Source organism: Pteropus medius, unplaced genomic scaffold, assembly GCF_902729225.1.
Source record: "Pteropus medius unplaced genomic scaffold, Ma_sr-lr_union100, whole genome shotgun sequence".
In the NCBI taxonomy this organism is placed as follows: Eukaryota; Metazoa; Chordata; class Mammalia; order Chiroptera; family Pteropodidae; genus Pteropus; species Pteropus medius.
Genome location: NW_024342469.1, coordinates 5729867 through 5749541, shown reverse-complemented (window position 1 = coordinate 5749541; position 19675 = coordinate 5729867). Strand labels below are relative to the sequence as shown.

At 46.9% G+C, this 19675-nt stretch overlaps 1 protein-coding gene across 2 annotated transcripts; it reads right to left on the bottom strand.

The window, feature by feature from the left end:
• Positions 1 to 808: 808 nt before the first annotated feature.
• DESI1 (desumoylating isopeptidase 1) lies at positions 809 to 19661 on the bottom strand. Of its 2 annotated transcripts, XM_039863334.1 has the most exons (7): positions 19314 to 19661; positions 18381 to 18485; positions 9444 to 9465; positions 8207 to 8276; positions 5869 to 5978; positions 4964 to 5086; positions 809 to 3327 (listed from the first exon to the last, which is right to left on the bottom strand). In XM_039863334.1, exons 1-7 carry the CDS (start codon positions 19399 to 19401, stop codon positions 3234 to 3236), a joined length of 612 nt encoding a protein of 203 aa, XP_039719268.1. In that variant the 5' UTR covers positions 19402 to 19661; the 3' UTR covers positions 809 to 3233. The 2 variants fall into 2 exon arrangements, with proteins under 2 accessions (XP_039719268.1, XP_039719269.1); XM_039863335.1 differs by lacking the exon at positions 18381 to 18485 and having other exon boundaries at positions 19314 to 19656.
• Positions 19662 to 19675: the final 14 nt, after the last annotated feature.

Below are 19675 nucleotides of genomic sequence, written 5' to 3'. Positions count from 1 at the left end.
TGCCACCTGGATAACTTAGTTTCCATACCGGCGCACCCACATCTCCAGTGCGTTGTGTGAAAGCGCCCAGCACAGGCTGAGCCCACAGAAGGCACTCCGAGGTGGCCAGCTGACCCTGCAGACACCTGCAGTCAAGCTGGCATGTCTGGTAGTAGCAGGGGGCATTCGGAGAGCTATTGTCCACCCCCAACATGTGTTCAACGGAGGCATGGTACCAAGGCGGAAAGAGACCCCTGGGGCCACGGGCCCAGCCTCTAGCCAAACCGAAACCAGAACTGAACACTTCTTCGGGGGGCGGGGACAGACGTCCTGATGGCCAAAGTCCTCTAGGGCAGCGGTCCCCAACATTTTTGGCACCAGGGACTGGTGCTCCTATGAGAATCTAATGCCTGATGATCTGAGGTGGAGCTGAGGCGGTGATGTTGGTGCTGGGGAGAGGCTGCGAACACAGATGAAGCTTCGCTGGCTCGCCCGCCACTCACCTCCTGCTGTGCGGTGCTGTGTGGCCCGGTTCCTATCAGGCCACGGACCGGTACCAACATGCTCTAGGGGAAGATCTTGGGGACAGCAGACTAGGCTTTTGAGGCTTACTCTACCACCAGCTGTGAGGTAACCTTAAGCAAGTAGTATTCCAATGGTGAAAGTCGTACACTCTTCCCTGCTATCATCATTTCTCATCGTCAAGTCTTATACCAAGCAAAGGCAGCATATCTAGACCGAGCAAAGTCAAGCTCAGAGGGAGACAGACTGAGAAGCCCGGAGTTTCTTTATGTTGGATGCAAACCCAGACCTTCGAGCACTACGCAGATGCAGCAGGCAGAAATGAGTTTATTGCATTAGAAAAAACACCAAAGAAACCAGCAAACACCTCCGTACTAGACACAATTAGTTCGACTTTAAAGGAAAAAGAATCTCAAAGGAACAAGCTTTATTTCTGGGAGGGGGTGACAGTCTCATCCCTCCTCCTTCTATCCCTTTAAACCAGTGGACCCCTATGGAGGCGTCTGCTGTGCACTACAGTTACACACATGGCTCATTTCTCACTCTGCTCACCCGCACACACGCATGTGGAGCTCGCTGGTCATAGTGAGCATGCTCCTGAAGTGCTGACAGAAGGATGTGAGGGTGGGCTGGGACAGAGAGAGGGACGTGAGCGTGGGCTGGGGACCGAGCCTGGTCCTGGTCTTCCACCGTTAGTGGCGGAGGGAGGGAGAGCCTGCCTTCCTGCAAGGCTCTGAGAAGACTGCTTGCTGGTCCCTCCGCCTCGTCCCACAAACCCTAGGGCACGGGCATTGGCACAAATGGCTGCTGGGCATGAAGGGGGCTTTCAATGAACCAAGTATCTATCTCTCAGGGGAGCCACTGAGGCTACTCTCTCTCAGTACAGCCCTGGGTCTAGAGGTGATGCTGGGAGGAGCGAGAGTAGTTGCGCCTGGAGAGGCGAGAGGAGAGAGGAGGGAGCTGGTGTTGCCCAGCCCCCTGGCTAGAGCTCAGGGTGGAGAGGTCTGGAGCGGGAGCCTGGAAGAGAGGGGGCTGGGCAAGGCAAGCTGGAGAGGAGAGAAACCCAGACGGTCTGGACCCTGGGAGCAACCCCGCTGAAGCCCATTCTCCTCGGTCTCTTCTGCCAGTCGGCCAACATTGCGTGAGAGCCCCTCTACTTTCTGCTCTAATGCACCAATACTGTGCACACTGGCAAATCGGTGGCTCTTGAGAATTAAACTGCTCATTGGCAAAGTTCCAAAATGTCACTTGATTTTACAGCTGGTCATCAAGGACATGCCCTTGGTCAGATGACAGGCAAACACTGAGGAGGAATGACATCTCTTCCTCTAGCTGAGACCCTGATGATGCCAACTGCTGTGGCTGACAGCAGAGATAGGAGGAGAGGAGGCCAGAGGTGAGCGGCAGCTTTTGGAGAGGAAAGGCACCAGCTGCAGGCCAGACACCAGGGAAGAGAACATAATTCAAGTCTGAGGAGTGGCAGGAGGGACCCAAGGATGCCAGAGTTGGGACTCAGGTACCTGGCAGCTCTGAGTCCCTTCTCCACCCTCAAGTTCCCCAAAAAATGACATGAAGAAAGGGAATCTGAAGGCCTCTCCAGATTAAGAAACTTCCAGATTGTTCCCTGCCTGTAAGCTCCTAGCAGCAGCTCATTAGGAAAATCCCCACTCACACCCGCAACTATGCTTCCTTAAAGTCAGAATGACGACAGAAACTACACGTGTCTTCAAAGCACATTTAAGATAATGTAAAAATCCCCATCGGAAACGACTCTAAATTTTCTTGCCACTTTGATTCTGCATTATATCCTTTCTGCATCAGGGACATTTTCCTGGAGCAGGGAACCATGTCCCCTTGGTCCCTAGCCGAATACTGCATATTGGTCTGGGTGGGGTGGGTACAGCGACTGCAGATAACCTACATTACTTGCAGACAGAAGGCCTGGGTCTCTGCCACTGCAGCCCAGACCCTCACTACCTATGACAGGTCAGCCATGTTGAGGAAGAGCCGCCTACAGGCAGCAAGGCAGGTTCTCCGAAATTGATGGCAGATGATTGGCAATCAGTCTAGGACGAAGGAGGAATGGCTTTATCCTGTTTTCTCTGGCCTGACACTTGCTGTCACTCTCCCTCAATCTTGAGCTTTCTGGCCGCTCCAGGCTTGGCCCCATGGCCTTGCTTGGGGTAGAGGAGGGCGGGTGAGAGAGCTTGTGGCTAAGAGTTCACTTAGGTTGGGTTAGTCATCCTGAAACTGGTCCCACGTGCACCAGCTCCTTTGGTTCATTCAGTGCCAGAGAGGTAACTGCTTCTGGGTCATGGATGACGTAAAACTCACCTGGGTCCCACAGGTGGTGGCAACCTGGGCAGAGCATGGGCGGTCTCTGGAAAGAGGTTCTGGGTTGGGGCTCCCCCAAACTGCCTCCTGCTTTTTGCTAAAACAAACCCCTCCCTTTATCCAGTGTGGAGGACGCTCAGGAAGCAGCGTCAAAGTGAACTCACAGACAAGACAGCCTTAATAAATTAGTATAATGCTATTAGAAGGGATGGCGTTTTGTTCCGTTTCTTAGCAGCATCGTCCTACATGCAGCCTGATGATCTCCTTCCCTAGGAAATTTAAAAAGCCGTCCCCTGGTTGTTAGCTCTGATGTAAAATTATAAAATAGAAATCTGGTAGGGTTTGTTTTGTTTAAAAAGGAAAAGCCCTGTGAGGCAGGGTGGGCCCATGCAGTCCTGTTAGCTCTGGCCATTGGGTCGGCCCACGGTGCTCCCTCCGGGCGGCTGGATCTGGATGGAGTCCAGGAGGGGTCGCAGGGCCTGCCCGAAGGGCCTGCGGAGAGAAAAGACACAGGAGCTGGGGCGGGCTGTGGGCGCAGACTGCCACGGCCAGCGTGCCCCGCTCCGCCCACAGGTGCAGCGGCACCACCCCCCCGGGGAAGAAGCTCACTGTCACCTGGTTTTATGTTCTCACCTACCTCATACACTGTTTTCCACAGAGGGGGTCTCTAAGGAGCCTGCTCTGCATTTTCACTCCTAGCGTCCCCTCAGCGGATGCTACCACCTGACCACCTTCACCTCCAGGTCCTGGTTAGCTATGGCTTGAACGGGCCGGCTACACAGAGGGCACAAGAGCTTTCTGTACTTTCTGTACTTGTACTTTTAATTCTCATGGTATAAGAAGATAAAAATAAAATTTAATGAAGAAGCTGAGGCAAAAGAGAAAGGACATGAAAAAGGTCAAGTCGGGAGTGACATTCCTCCAGGAACTAAGGTCTGCTGGGGGTACAGGGACCAGCCAGGAAAAACTCAGAAAGTGTTAATGTCACTTTGTCAAGGGCTCCCAGTTTGCTCTCACAGTAGCTTAGCTGGAAAAAACATCGCAAACACTGTGGTCTTAGAGACTTTCCAAGATTACCCCAACCTTAAAACAAGTTGCCCACAATGCTTCTCAGTTCCTGGTTTTCTTTTGCCTTGGGTGGATACTGCCGTTTTTGCAAACTGTCCCCAAGTTCGAAGGGAATGAAATATTCCAAAGCATAAACAGATGAAACCGAGAGATATTAACCTTAATTCAGACAAGCCCAGGAACTCTACCCATCAAATAATAACAGCAGGAACATTCCAGATACTTAAGTTTGCTCAGGGCCCCATAACCTAGATCCCTCAGTAAGGCTGTGGGGTTTAACACACCCACCAAGGAAGGCAGGGCCAGGGCTGGGGGTGGGGATTTCCTCACTGCTTGGCAGGCAGCCTTGTTTCCTATGTAAGTTTTTCCTACTCAGGTGTGAAAAACAGCTCACCTTGCTGAGCCTGCTAAACTTGCCAGGATCCCTGTTGGACAGGGCCCCAGTTCAGGAGAAACTGAGTCAGAGTCAGCAGATGAACATGGTCCTGGAGTGAGCAGAGGCTGCCTGAACGCAATCAACAGCAAAGGAAGGGAAGGGTGTGATGGCTTTGGGAGTGTACGTCCTTTTAGGGAACACTGCCTAGATGATGGCCCACGAGGTATGAGGGCAAGTAGGAAGCTATCTTTGAGGGCATCAAAGAGCTCTCGGTGCAGGGGAAGAAAAATGAACCGACGAGCCACCCTCCTAATTCTGACCTACTCTCCGCTCGTCTGCCTAAAACCGCGTTTTCAGTAGGCACTTCTGGGGAGCGGTACGCTGCACGCGCAGCGGGAAAGACCGACGTCAGGATTCTGTACAAGTGAGTTTCTAAGTCCTGTGGTTGCACCCAGGCCAGGGTAGAGTTGGTCCAATGTCATGGACGGTGAAGGTTAACACAGGTGAGCATCGGTGAGTAGAGAAAACCAAGGCCTTCTGTGTCAGAAGCTGCCATCGGGACAGGGCCCACCCGGCCTGGGAGGCTTCTGCCTAGATCAGGCGAAGGCAGACGTGGACAGAGTGGCACTGGTATGAATGGGGTTCTCAAGGGCAGGGGCAGGGGCAGAGACAGAGGCCACTTACGTGGAGAGAACTTCAGAAGGAAGGTCAGTGATGTAGGAAGGGATCTTCCGTCCGGTCAGGAACTGTGCCACTTCGTTGCTGAAGGTGTTACAGTTGTGTTCGAAGAGGTTGTAGGCCTCGCCTCTGTGCATTGTGAGAAAGGTTTAGAGAACAGGTATGAGAGTCAGCAGGTGTCTGAAATAACTCAGACCAGGTACGGAATGGTGAGCGCTGCTGGCTCTGAGCACCGAGTTCCCTCTTCCCTCACACTCGGAAAGGACCACTTGACTCACCTCTCTGGACCACTAAAACCGGGTTTGTAGGGGAAGGAGAAAAGAAAAATGTGGCTTCTCTATAGTTCCAGAGGAATCTTTACATTCACTCTAGGGTTAGAGTTTAACACTTATTGAAATTGACTAAATCCGCTCAGGTTTGTATTTCGTCCCAACCCCTCTATAAACCCTGTTTTTGATTTTCAGGACAACACACGTGGCCAGTATGGGTTGAGAGCAGCACGTGCTGAAGTAGCAACAGCTGCTTTTATCTGATTTTTTCTTTATTTATTTTACAGTAGAAAAGAAAGGTTTTATTAGAAGGGAAAGTCCACTTCCAGAAGTGGAAGCGGGCCTGAGCAAGAGAAGCGTGGCTCAAAAGGCCAGCAGCAGCCGATTTTGATCAGAAGGAACAAACAGCCCTTCCTTTCCTCAGAGCTTCGGCAGAAGGTATACTGGATGGAATACCAGCCGCAGGGCAACGCTCAGCTTTTTGGTGCCATAACTGCTTTCTCTTCATATTTATTCAGAAAACACTGGGCCAGACCTTGTGCTGAGTGCCCTGGGGGATGTGACCTGGTAGCTGTCCTCTAGGGGCCGATTATCTAGTCGGGGGGGACAGACAGACTGACCGCCTCCCCTGTCTCCACTCACCGGAACAGAGACTCCCCCAGGGAGGACAGGTACTCCAGAAAGATTTCTTCTGTGACTTCTGTGCTCCCCACATCAACCACAGAGTCTGGGGGCCCAAGCAATGTCCCTCCCTAAAAGAGCCAACCCAAAGAAAGTCATTAAGTCACCATTGCCATTGAATTTTTTTAGCATGGCTTTCCATGGAAGACCACAGATGCTCTGTTCCAGCAACCTGTGACTCTCAGAGCGCCCAGGGCAGGAAAAGCCCTGTTTGTATCAGGGCTGTAACGGCTTAGAGCCTCTGGGAGACTTCCCAGTGCCACAAGCTGGCGACGTGGCTAAGCAGTTGGGCTTCTTGTTTCTGGCGGGGCCATAGGAGGCTGAGTCTCATGCAGGTTGGACTCTTGATGCTATCTGCTTATTCAGCTGAAACCCAGCACCTGAAGTCTCCCTTTGTCCCCAACATCCCCGTTCATGCGGGCAGAACAGGACAACTAGAAATGGCTCCCACTTGACAGGCCATCTTTCTATGCCTATATTCACAGGGTATGCAGTCAGTGTTTCTTGTGACACACGTGATATTCCGTGACACTGGGGCAATGCAAAGGGCTGTGAGAAATGACAGGCTGGCAAATATTTCCACAATTCAACTCTCTTATCATCTGTGAGGATAATCTAACAACACTGATAGAGTTCCCCAGGTAATGGAATTTAGTGACCTCTGAAAGGCCTACAGAAAACTCTCAGCCATGGGTTAACAGACGGCCATAGAAGACCAAGGGAGAGACTGAGGCCCAGTGGGGAAACAAGGCAAGGGGGAAGCAACAGGATCACTGGGGAGGACAGAGCTGGGAGTGGGCTGCGGGGAAGGGAGAGCGCCCCAGAGCAGAGCTAGCTTCCTGCAAAGATCATGAATTTATGCAACAGCCAGGGAGCACCTACTATGTGCCTGACATTGTTCCAGGCATGGGGAAGATATGGTGAGCAGGATAATCATGACAGAGAATAATGATCTCAGAACTACAAGAAACTAAAAGGTCACTATTCGACTCCCCAGTTATTCACTCATATAATAAATATGTATTGAGAACTTACTATGTGCCGGGCCTTATGCTAGGCACCGGGGGTTTCATGTGGACAAAACAGTTGAGATTCTTGCCCTCAGGGAGTTTACAGTCTAGCGGGGAAGGCAGACAAAAAAATCCCATAAACCAATGTATTATTAGGAGCTGCATAAGGGTCTTGCTGGAGAAGTACACAATGCCTCCCATCTGCAGGGTCAGGGATACTGAGCTCAAATCTGAAGGACAGAGAGGCATAACCAGGTGAAGGCTCAGGGAGGTGGGCTGGAGTCAGAGGACAGGTTTAATGTCCGAGGCGTGTTCAAGGGTGGGGAAGGATATGACTTGGAAGGAGGCCACACAGGGAGGGAGACCCAGACCACATCAGGCAGGGCTCGGAGGCCATGCTGAGCTTTCTGGCTTTTATTCCAAGAGCAACAGGGAGAGTTCTGACCTAAGCAGGGGAATGCCAGGATCGGATTTTCACTTTGAAAAGATCACTTTGCCTCCCGTGTGGAGAACTGACTGAGGAAGTAGGGTGGATGCGTGCTGTGGGCCAGGTTAGACATGAGGGTGGCCTGGATTAAGGTGAAAGCTCTGGAGAAATGGGAAGAGAGAGAGAGATGGACTGGTTTAAGATACGTTTACAAGGTAGGATGAACTGGGCTTAATGAAGGATTTGTTATAGGACATGGGGCACCAGGAAGAAATCAAGAATGACTTCCCATTTATGAACATCAAAACGAATGGTTGCTTGGCCTTTGAGCACCTCCTGTGACAAAACTGAGATCGCTCAGGCAGACATAGTTTGGAAAAGTGCACGGGCTTTAGAGTCGGAGAGACCTGAGCTTTAGTGCTAATGCCACTTACTGGCCGTGTAACTGTGGGCAACTCACTTTACCTCTCAGAGCCCTCAGCGTTCAGCTTCATATTGGCTGAGTTCACACTATGAGCCACGCACTGAGCTGGTCATGGGAACAGAAAAGGGAGCCGGTCTCAGCTCACAAGGAACTGTCACACATTTCCCTGTGGAGACTCAGGGATAGCTCGTTTCACCACAACATGCTCTGTGTGACACAGAGGGACCCACAAGTGCCGTGGGAGCAGAGAGGAGGGCAGTTGGCTGGAGGGTCTGAGGTTTTCTTGAGCCGAGTCTTAGGTAGTTATGAGGAACCACGCCACAGGCCTAAGAACTCTGGGCTAGAAGCCAGATTGTACTGAGCAGCAGCAAAATTCCTATCTCTGGAAACCCCCCGGAACCTGAGACTGCAGGACAGGGTGTGGGGGAAGACACTCACGGGGGGACAGCTGGAGATACCGCCACTGCCAAAGAAGAACTCATCCTTGTGTACAACTATGGACGTGTGCCTGCAACGCAGAGAGGGGACAGAATAAGCCGAAAACTTAAAACCGGTCTGAGAAAAAGCAATCACCACACTGCAATGAGAATAATTTCTGCCCAAGGATATGACTGTGCAGCCTTATAAAACTAACCACACGAAGGCAAGATAAACACCACTGATAAGGGCTTCCCAACTTCGGCGCTATCAACATTTGCGGCCGGATAATTCTGTGTTGTGGGGGGCTTCTCTGTGTAGTGCAGGGTATTTAGTAGCATCCTGGCCTCTACCCACTAGATGCTGGTACCACCCACCCAACCAGTGGGGACAACCAGACATGACTCCAGACACTGCCAAATGTCTCAGAATTGTCCCTGGTTGAGAACCACCGCTATAGATAACGTGAGCAGAAGGGCGCCCCTAGAGGCTCACCCCCATATTGAGAAATCAATTGCTGAAATAAAGTTCTGTGGACCAAGGTGTATTCCCCGGCCCTTTAAACTCACAGGAACAGTTCACCTGGACCATGCCGAGGCGAAGACCGAATGGCGTGAAGTGGCAACCTATTTCAGGTGAAGGTGCTCATGTTACTCAGTTCGAGTCAAACAAAGCAAAGGGTCATTCTGGTCAACCCAATGTCAGCAGGCTCGAGGAGTCAAGACGAAATACTGACCTACGGTTTCCTCATAAATGGAACTGAGCGCTCAGCCACTATCTTGTCTGACAGGGATGGGTCTGGTACTGAGGGACCAGAGTAGATGTGTTTTAGGACAGACAGATATGCAGGGCTTTGAGACCTCTGTAGTTAGAAAGCTTGGTCGGGGTGGGCATGACATCATTCTGCCTTTCGTTAGGACAGACTTTCTCACCTTTGGCATTACTATCATTTTTGGCTGGAGATTCTTTGTTGTGGAGGGCTGTCCTGTGCATGGTAGGATATTCATAGCAGAACTCCTGGCCTCCACCCACCCACCCGCCAAAAAATCTCTAGACACTGCCAAATGTCCCGGGGCGGGGGAGGGGTATGTGTGAGTGTGCAAACGAATCCCTGGTCGAGAGGCTCTGCATTACCACTTGAAGATTTATGATACAGAGAACTAGGTTTCAGGCTGGAAGCCACAGACCGGAACCGGAAATGCACAGGTTCTGCTTTGCTTCATAAACCAGTCAATGTCAGGAGTCCCACCCCACTTACCAGATGCCTTCCAGTTGTTTCCCTGTGGAGAAAAGAAGAGATTTAGCCACTTGGGACTCGACTAAATGGCCCCCCAGCCTGAGTAAATCCAGAACATCCTCAAATCCAGAGTGACCCATTATAAACCTTAAGAGGGACTTTCTAGGAAAGCAGTTCTCCTCCAATGAGGCCCTTCGGTAGTGACACAGGTATGTCGTGTCAAGTGAGTTGAAAAGTGATCAGAATCCTTCACCAGAATGCAAGATAAAAACACTGGTAGAGATGTGCCCAATTTAATGTCTGCTTTTCTTTTCCCTTTGAGGTCAATTCGACTTTGCCTTTTTAATGTCGTAGTCTCATCTATAGAGACTATAGTAAAACAAAAGTATAGAAAAGTTATTATCTGCGACTTTATTGACCAGATGTGAGGTAAAATCCTTCAGAAAATGAGAGAGCAAAACTTTGCAAGTGCCATCCATTTGAATAGTCAATGCAAATATATTTTATACCTCTAGATACCGGAAATGATGTCAGGTATGGAAACGCAAATATTGACGGATCACCGGCCTGCCTTTAAAGAGTCCAAAGTCCAATGGAAAGAGAGACAGACTTAACTAAAATACACGTTGACAGGCTCTAGAATGTGGTAAAAATCAGGTGCTATCTATAATAAAAAACTACCTTCATAAGCTGCAATTCAACCAGTGAACAAGGAAGGGCGGGGGTGGGCGTTTCTGCCAGAGGGAAGAACACGTGGAAACGCACGCACACGCTCTTTTTGTTGTGAAAAGGACTAAGGTGTTACAGAGTAGAGCAAAGGGTGCAGTGATGGTGTCAAGAGGACTGGTGGCCAGCAAGGGTGCCAGCAAAGTCGGCTAAGCCCAGACTGGGGGCCGTCCTACACGGTGGGGATGTCGAAGGCTGTCAGGCAAAAGAGTGCCTTGATCAGATCCATGTTTTTAAAAGATAGCTATATTTTCTAGAACCGACAGAAGATGAGCTGGAGGGAAGCGGGCAGAGAGAGCAGACGAGTGAGGTGGTGTCTGCAGTAGTCCAGGAGAGGTAACCGTGCTACGGACGAGAAGGAAAGGCGGTGAGAGATGGAGATGTGAGAACATTATCAACCCCTTTGTTTGCAATTTCACATTAACTGTTTACTGATTGCTAAATGTTACTTTCAACGCTTGCCCTGTGCTTTTCTAAAGGATGAAACTCTAAGCACCAGTGTAGAAGGAGAGCTGATATGCTTGTGCTTCTCCTTTAGTGTAAGTTACACAATTTTCTATCCTAAGTAAATTATGGAATTTACCTAGGGAAAAAAATGGAATATATTTATTGCCCTTTTAAGAGAACTTTTTAAATGAGATAGAAACCATGGCTCCTTCAGGATAACCTACTGATGGCTCAGCGTAGCATCATCTGAGCACGACGTAGGTTCAGATCCTAGCTTTTCCTCTCGCTAGTGGTGGATCTTGGGCAAGTTTACTCAACCTCTCTGAGCCTCGGTTTCTTCAATACAGAGTTGTGACCAGTACTGATAACGGATAAAAGATCCCAGTGTGTACACACGGAAGTTAGATAAACGGAGACTACTAGTAGATATAACAGCCTCCTTGGGGAGAAGGTTAAAAATCTCCAAAGGACAAAGGAAATTTGACTTCAGGATTGGTGGGTAAGATCTGAGAACAGATTTCACCAGCAAATTAATATGAAAGGCTGTCCCATTTTACACACAAACATTTCATTCTCCGTTGTTATGTTACAAGTCTAAATGCAATAATAAAGGAAAATAAACGTAGCAGAGCCCTCTCCTCTCTTTCGGTTCCAGCCACCAGTCTGCTTTTCACTTAGAGATTTGCTGTCCTGGCACACAAGATCTCAAATGGACAAAGGGCTCCCGGCCTAGGATTTCCGGGACAGCCTCTAGAGACCGAGGGGCCGACTCTGTCCTCATCTAAATTCCACAGAGCTGGGTCCAAAACAGACTGGGTGCTAAAGGGGAGTGGTAACCCACCGAGGACAAGCATCTTCAAATACTGGCTGACTGGGCTACAAGAGAAACTAGGTTGGATTCTCATCACTTCCAGCTGACTCTAGAAGACCACCCTGCCTCCTCTTTCTGTTTACTAAAATGGGGAGATTAATATCGTGTTTTAAAACGAGATGACGGGCTGCCATTTATAAAACAGCTTGCCGTCTAAGTGGTAGCAATTTGTTGTTTATTTCCTTGAAGGCATGTACCAATCCAGTGAAACTGGCCAGATTAGGGATACTGCTTTCTTTTGCCTGTTCCTTCTCTCATTCACTTTGGGAGGAGCGCTATACTCAGAGAAAGGGCAGTGTAGTGAATAAGAACGTAGGTTCTGGTGTGGACAGGCCAGGTCTGAATCCTACCTGGTCCGACAATGAACTAATGTTCATTAAGTGACTACTATATTTTAGGCATTATTCTTGGCACTAGGAATACATCAGTATATGATGGAGACAAAAAAAAAAAATCTTCATAGTGTTTATGGGTTGGAGGAGGGGACAACAATCAATCAATAACAATAATAAACATAATAAATCATGTTAGCAATAATGAGTGATATAGAAAAATTAAGAGCAGGATAAGGGAGACTGAGAGTTTCAGAGATGGTGGTGGACCGCTTTAAGAAGACATTTGAGCAAAGACCTGGAGGAGGCAAGGGAAGGAGCTACGCAGAGGCGGGACAGGCCAGGTGTACAGAGGCGGGACAGGCCAGGTGTATCTGAGAGAACTTCAGGAGGCCGTGTGCCCGGAGTGAGTGGGCAAGGAGGAGAAAAGCAAGAGATGAGCAGAGGTAATAGAGGACTAGATGACACAGCACCTTGTAGAAGTTGAGAACTTCTCTAAGCCTGAACCTCCCAGTATGGTAGCCACTGACCACAAGTGGCTATTAAAATTAAAAGTACAAATTCTGTTCCTCAGATGTACTACCACGTATCAAGGACTCAAACGCCACAAGTGACTAGTGGTTACCAACAAGACACTACAGATACAGAACATTAGAACATTTCCATCATCGCAGAAAGTTCTACTGGACAGTGCTGTTTAAATTTTAGTTTCCTTTTTAGTTTTTTTAAAAAAGCATAATATTGTCTACCTCACAAATTTCTAAGATTAAAAGAGATGACAACATGAATATGCCCAGGACAGTGCCTGGTATATAACACGCACCCAAAAAAGGCTAACTCATTTCTTCCGGGCTTTATGATTTGGAAGTTTTGTGACTGCTTTCATAGTACCTTGGAGTGGAAACTACCTGTTTTTGTGTCTTTCTTCCCCATTAGACTACAATTGTCTCAAAGACAAGGGCAGTTTCTTATGCGTCTTTGTAATTCCGGCACCTAGCAAAGGACCTGGAACAGAAGTGCCATTCTGTTTCATTAGCTCTGTTGGTTGACACACAGCGCTAATGAGGCCTAAATTCTTAACCCCAATCTTAGCAGCCCTGGTGTCTTATTCAAATGACTTTGCAACCCTGGCATACTGCACTCTGAGTTTGTGACTGCCCTCTCAGATGCCCATGCTCAATGACCTAGGAAGACAACTGGACAGATGTTTCGGTTCTAAGCCAGCCCTACAAAAAGAATGGATTTTTGGAAAGGGGCCTCAGAGACCATCTTGTCAGTTATTTTATACCTGAAAAACAATTCAAAAGTTGCAGGTTACAAACCCTACTTTTATTTTCCTTAACAGTCTCTGTATTGATCACTAAATTTGCCTGTAAGCTGGACACTACGCTTCCTCCTTATTCGGCTACATTAAGCAACACCTGAAATCTCAACCTTCATAGAATGGTGAGAGGGACTAGATGAAAAAAGATCTTTTTATTGATTCTTTCATTTATTTATCCACCTGCCAAACACTGGGAGCCAACAATATTCAAAATGAATTGAGTGGATTTATATTCTTTCTTAATTTAAAGTGCTTCATAGTTACCCTTATTCTCACACATCTATAATGGTAGAGTAGGGTAACTATTTATTAACATCATTTTACGAGTAAAGATGGATGGTTTGTCCAGAATAAAAACAGGAAAAAACAAGCGATGACGACGTACTTGTCGGAGCAGCTCAGGCAGAAATGTAAGGGTAGCTGCTTGGCTGTCCGCTCTCAGGAGGAAGAGAATCGGGGCCATGGCCGCCTCCACAGGGTGACAGGCATTGGAAAGTGGGACTGGACTGATCTTAAAATTTTTTTTGGCCAGACTGGGGTGGGAGTGAGTGAGTAGGAGGTGGTGGTTTGAGATCGAATTAGGGCACAAGGCCATTTGGGGACAATGAATTAGGCCCGGTGGATATTAGCACACTACGGAAGCAGCTTATATTCCCGCTAGGGTTGGAGAGCGGGTGGGTCAGATGGCTGCGTGTCTCCAAGCTGTTGGCACATCTAATGCATTGATTTTGAGGCTTATGAAGTATGCACATGAAAACAAACAGAAGACATGGAGATCAGCCCTGTTTTTTTATATGTAAAATATTTTACTGATCATTTTGATGTTAATTAGCCTTGTTTTGGTTTTTTATTTTTTAGCATGAATAACAAAAAACATAGAATGAGGTCTGCATTAGTCAGCCTTCCATGGATTGTAAGAGTAAAATGAGTATGTAAAAGTCAAAGAGAAAATACTCCATCTACCTCCTCATCAATAAAGATGGATGGGATTTGTGTAAATAAACATACATGCTGGTTGTAGATGTGCTCCAGATCGGCAGCTGGTATGCTGTTGGTGCTAAATAATGTCTATTAATAAGCATTAAGTGGGGGATGGAGAAGGGGCAGGGCCTCCCGTGGCAGGGGCTCTATGTGGGCAGCATTACCTCAACCGTCAAATGTAGCTCCAGTCCACCCAGATTCCTACCTCCAGTGATAAAGTGTTTTTATTGGCAGTGTTTTAATCGGCTGGTTGGCTTGGTCATTTGCCCGATTACCAGCGATGTGAAGGAGTTAATGTTAACTTAAATAATGGGGTTAATGTTAACTTAAATAATCAGTTTTTTCTTCTCTGGGACCGATGGATTTGTATAACATAAGTGGGCTTCTGTGCCAATATTGTAAAAATCACTTTGGCAGCGGGGCTTGCCCTTTAGGCAAAGAAAGGTTATCATGAAATCGAAATGCAAATACATTGTTAAAAACTGAGAGGGTACTTCAATCCTCAAAAAAGGAAGGTTGAAAACAACCTAGTACTCTAGTACTAAGATTCCTTGGAGCCGGTACAAGATTCCTTCCTAGCATAAAAATAACTGATTTGTGAGTTCTTTTCCTCAGTACCGAGAAGGTTCCCTCTTGATCACTGCTTGTTTTTATTAGTCAGGCCTTGTAGTAATGCTTTGAGGCAGCTGTGAGACATCTTACCACTCACCAGCTTGTATTTACTGAATGCCAAACACCGTGCTAGACCCTGGGGGTACAATCGAGAGTTCCTGCCCCCAGCGGAGCTTCTAGCCCTGTAGAGATGGGTGTGGATACAGATGAGAAAACAAACCATTATAAAATAGAATGACGAATGCTATTAAAGGAGAATACAGGATGTTGTCAGAATATAATAGGGACACATGACCAAGATTTGGGGGTAGGGGGTCAGGGAAAGTTTCCTGGAGGAAGTGATATTTTAGTTGAGACCCGAGTAGAAGTTAGCCAAGCCAAGAGATGGAGGGAGACAGGGGCACAGTCTTTGAAAAGCCTAGAGGTAAAAAAGAACTGACCCGGTTCAGACCTGTTAGGGAACACAGTGGCCCTTCTCCACTGGGGTTCTGTAAGAGAATCCAGCCATAATGCTTCGAGGTAGCTTTGGGGAGAATGAGAAATATCGCTCAGATAATTTTTCCTAGGGCTTAATTCTCTTGTGGAACCCGGTTGAGAAAGGCTCATGTCAGTGCGTTCAGTATGTGGAGACAGCTGAGAGCAGAGAGAAAAGCAAGAGCAGAATCATGAAGGGCCTCGGAAGCCACATCAGTTTTATTTTGCCATAAAGAAACTGAACGATCACTAAATTAATTCATTAGATGGATATAAAACAATTCACACAATGAACAAGAAAAATCTAAAACAAAGCACAATAGATGGCATTAAAACATAAAAAAACCTCCTCCTCAGATTCAAATAAATCCTGTTTAATCTTCAAGCTTGAGTTCAAGTCTCAATCATTCCTATAATCAGTATTTCTTGAGTACCAGCTCTGACTGGCCACCAAGGACACACAGAGGAATGAGACAGAGTCCTGCCCTCCAGAGCTCAAGGTTCTTGCTGAAGTCTTTCTGACACACCCAGTATATATATAATTCCCCCTTCCCCATATCCCCCAGTCTTTAAACCTGAGAACAGTTTTGAGATAGGCTTGTAAAAAAAAAAAAAATAAATGCGATTTCAGGATATGTGCATGTACAAAAACTTCAGATCAGAAAACAATCAAGAAAATACCTCTTTCTACAATTAAAACCCAAACCCTCTGCATTCATCTCTATGTACTGTAGCACAGAAAGAGGTCAAGAAATTTAAAGAGCAGCCAAAATTATCAAGAAGAACTGAAGGACAATTATAAATAGCTAATTATCTCAGGCAAGTGGTGACTATGAAAAGAAAAAGGTACCATCGGGCTGTCTGCTGGATTAGAATCCTAAGGGTAGTTCTGGGACCACTTGCATGGTGAGTGAAGGGCTGTGGAACAGGAATACCTCTATGGGAAGCATTCTAGGAGACTGAAAACTGGACAGAGTACAACTGTGGAGTCTACCTTGTTTCTGGGGAGAAGGGAATTACATTGGGCTTTATCTAGTCCAATCGCGACTGTAACAGAGCTAGATGGGGGTCTTATAATGAGGAACTGTTATAATAAAAATAAGAGGGTACTGCTGATGAGGTCACACTAATTTAGTTTAGAAAAATAAAGGTAAGAGGGACAATCATAAATCTATGATTATGAATGGCACATACGCACTGAGCCCAGATTTTTATCTCATTCATACTTGAAACATTTGGCCAAAGATGCCTTTACAAACACGAACAAGTTACGTACTTCGCATCAATTATAAGGGAACACATTTATACAATAGAGGCGGGGTAGCAAAATGACGGAGAACATGAGCTCTGGAAGTCAGACTGCCTGTCTTCCTAACCTAGCTCTGCCTCAACAGAAAGCCAGAGGTAATAACAGGACCTAGCTCACAAAAATGTGGTGAGGATTATAACACATGCAAAGTTCTCAGGAAAAAAGGATCTGGCACATGGTAAGTTCTCAATAGATGCTGTTAATAAGCTCCTAGAAGTCATTGCAAAACTCAGGAAACAAACTGATTTTTTAAAGTTTCAAATATATTTAAGAAAGGGAAATCAATATATGGCTATTAACACAGCTAGGACATACACATCTTGAAGGTTAGTGATGTCTGGATGGGATGAAGCAGTAAGACAATGCCCATTTTCCATCAGTTTTCAACTCTAGAAAGTAATGACAATTAGCTCTGGTGACCCTATATTACTTTTGAAAAAGGCATGAAAGCAATATGGGGAAAAGGGAAAGGGAGAAGAGAGAATTAGATTTGGCTTCTCTAATCCTTACATCTCCAACTTAAAAGTCGCTATTTCTATAATCCTTATTTAAAGTAAGTCTCCTGTTATTTTCTGTCTCAGCACCCAGTTTGCTTCCTGCATAGCCCAGAACTTATCACGATTTGTAATGATTTTATTTGCTTATTTATTTTTAATGTCTTCCCCACTAAATAGCTTCATGGTGGCAAAGAACATCTTTGTTCATTTATATCATCCTCAGTTAAGCTTAACACACGGAGAGCATACAGTATGAACTCAATAAATATCTGTTAATCAATCATGAAGCAATGATCCCTAAGGCCCCTTTCAGCTAAAATCAGTAACTGTTAGATAATAGAACAAAAAAAAATGTCCAGTGTAAAGGGGAAACTTTTATTTTGGGGTCTAGGAAATATCTAACGCCTAACCAAATGGCTCCATTCCAAGAGGTTTAGTTAGAACTTGATTGATGACATTGATTAGTAACGAGCACCTTCCTCAAACAATGACTTTGTAAGTTTTGCTTTCACATTTGCTTTACTCATTTTAATAATCCAGGCCTAAACTTCTGTCCAATACTGGACTGGCTACTTAAAAATGATCTGAAGAGCTTTTTAAAAATACAGATTTTTGGACCAAAACTCCAGAAGAGTCTTATTTAGTACTTGTATAATGAAGTTCTAGAATCTATATACTTAAAACTTTGTTTATTTTAAATAATTAACATATGTATGTAGTACACAGTTCAAAAGGTACAAAAAAGTTACAGCAAAGTCTCCCTTCCACTCCTGTCTCCAGCTTCAAGTTCTTTTTTCCATAAACTACCAGTTACTAATTTCTTATGTATTCTTCTAAATAATTATTTGCCTAAGCCAAGTATTAATCTTATCCTTTGCTTTAAATACACACTTGCATATTTAAAAACTGTTTTAATTTTGTATTTTCTATTCCCATTTAACAATATATGTTGAAAATGAAGGTATCTCTATATTTTCATTTAAAAAATTTATTAAATTTATCAAGGTGACTGGTTAGTAAAATTATATGTTTTAAATGTACAATTCTATAATACATCATCTGTACATTGCATTGTGTTCACCACACAAAGTCAAATCTAATTCCATCACCATATATTTGACCCCCTATACCCTTTTCTACCTCATCTCCAATCCCTTTTCCCTCTGGTTACTATTATACTGTTGTCTGTGTCTATAAGTTTTTGTTTGTTTGTCTACCTCTGTATTTTTCACAAGCACCCTAGATAGTTCTGATGTGAAGCTGAATATAGGAACCACTCATTGGCCCAGGGTTAAGAGATTAAATTCAACTCACTACAGCACATTAGAAACTCAAGGATATTGAAAAGCACTCAAAAGCAGCCTTGCTTACTTGACCTCACTCACATGAGCTAAAACATCTTCTAATGTCTCCATAAACCAGGAAAAACCATTCAAATGGATGTTGCCAAAGCTGTTCAATTCTTAGGATCCTTTCTTGCCTAATATTACCTGGAATGACAAACCTCACAGTTTCTATGTTACACAAGACATTTTGGTATTTGGGTTATAATGAGGTTTGATCTACACTGATTTTCTCTCCTGGCAGTTAAGTAATTTAATGGAGCACAACAGAAATAGTTCCCTTACTAATCCTTACTAACCGAACAGTATCCAGTCTTCCCCTAGAATTGCTTTCTTACCATCTGGGCAAAAGCAATTAACTTAGAAACTGTGGAGAAGACCGCATTTTCAGGCCGAACTTGGTGAATTCTCGAGTTCGGACTCCAGCAGACCTGCCTTCATCTCTATCCTGGGGCTACGGCTGGGTCTCTGCGCAGCTCTAGCCTTCTCTTCCCACCTACCCAAGAGACTGCAGAAAGAGTTTCCTTTTTGGCACGGAGGGAAGGCTCCCCGAGGGCCACCCGGGAATCTCCTCTGCAGTGTCCCTTTCACCACGAGGGGCACCACGCGGCAGGCATCCTCACCTCCCCTACGCCGCACTGAGGAAGGGGCGTAGAGGGCTCCCCAAGCGAGGCAGGGAAGTCACGGGGTCCCAGGGCCGGCTTACCCCACCCCTCCGCTGAAGAGGCTGTGAAAGGCTAGGGGAGGGCGTGATTCCTCTCCATGCCTTCCCCCTGGATTCAAACGTGAAGACAGGAAAGTGGAGCTTAGGGGGCCCAAACCTCAGATCCCTCCTTTCTATAACTGGGCTTTCTCCAACTCTGGGCCCTGCGTCTCCCCCAGAACCGAGGACCAGGCCTCCCCACCTCGGCCGGCCGTCCTGGCACCGTCCCGCCCGGTTCCGGCCTGCCTTCCCGCCCGCCCCAGCCCCCTCACCCAGCATGATGGGGCTGAGCCTCCGGGCCAGGCCCTTGGACAAATCGTACACGTAGAGCTTCACCGGATAGAGATTCGGCGGATCCATCGGGACCCGTGGCGGCGTCGGCCACGAAGTCCTTCTGGCACCCGGCAACGGCTTGGACCTTCCCGTATCCAACTGGGGTGGGGAACAGAGGGAGCGGGGGCGACCCAGCCCGGGCCCGGCCTGACGGGCGGGGGAGAGGCGGCCCTGCGCTGCTCGTGCCCCCGCGCCCGCCACGGGCAACGACTACTGTGAGGTGACAGAGCCGGGACCGACAGGGACCCCGCGGAAGAGGGGGCGGGGGCGGAGGCGGGGACGCACTCTCGCGCCTGTGCGT

What these genes read in the sequence shown, in the direction of transcription:
- DESI1 (XM_039863334.1), bottom strand. Translation starts at nt 19,401, where the DNA reads ATGGATCCGCCGAATCTCTATCCGGTGAAGCTCTACGTGTACGATTTG. An exon ending in TAGAAGATGTTTTAGCTCAT is followed by an intron (nt 9,466 to 18,380) that starts GTGAGTGAGGTC and finishes TTTTCTCCACAG; the next exon opens with GGAAACAACTGGAAGGCATC. An exon ending in GTATCTCCAGCTGTCCCCCC is followed by an intron (nt 5,979 to 8,206) that starts GTGAGTGTCTTC and finishes TGGCTCTTTTAG; the next exon opens with GGAGGGACATTGCTTGGGCC.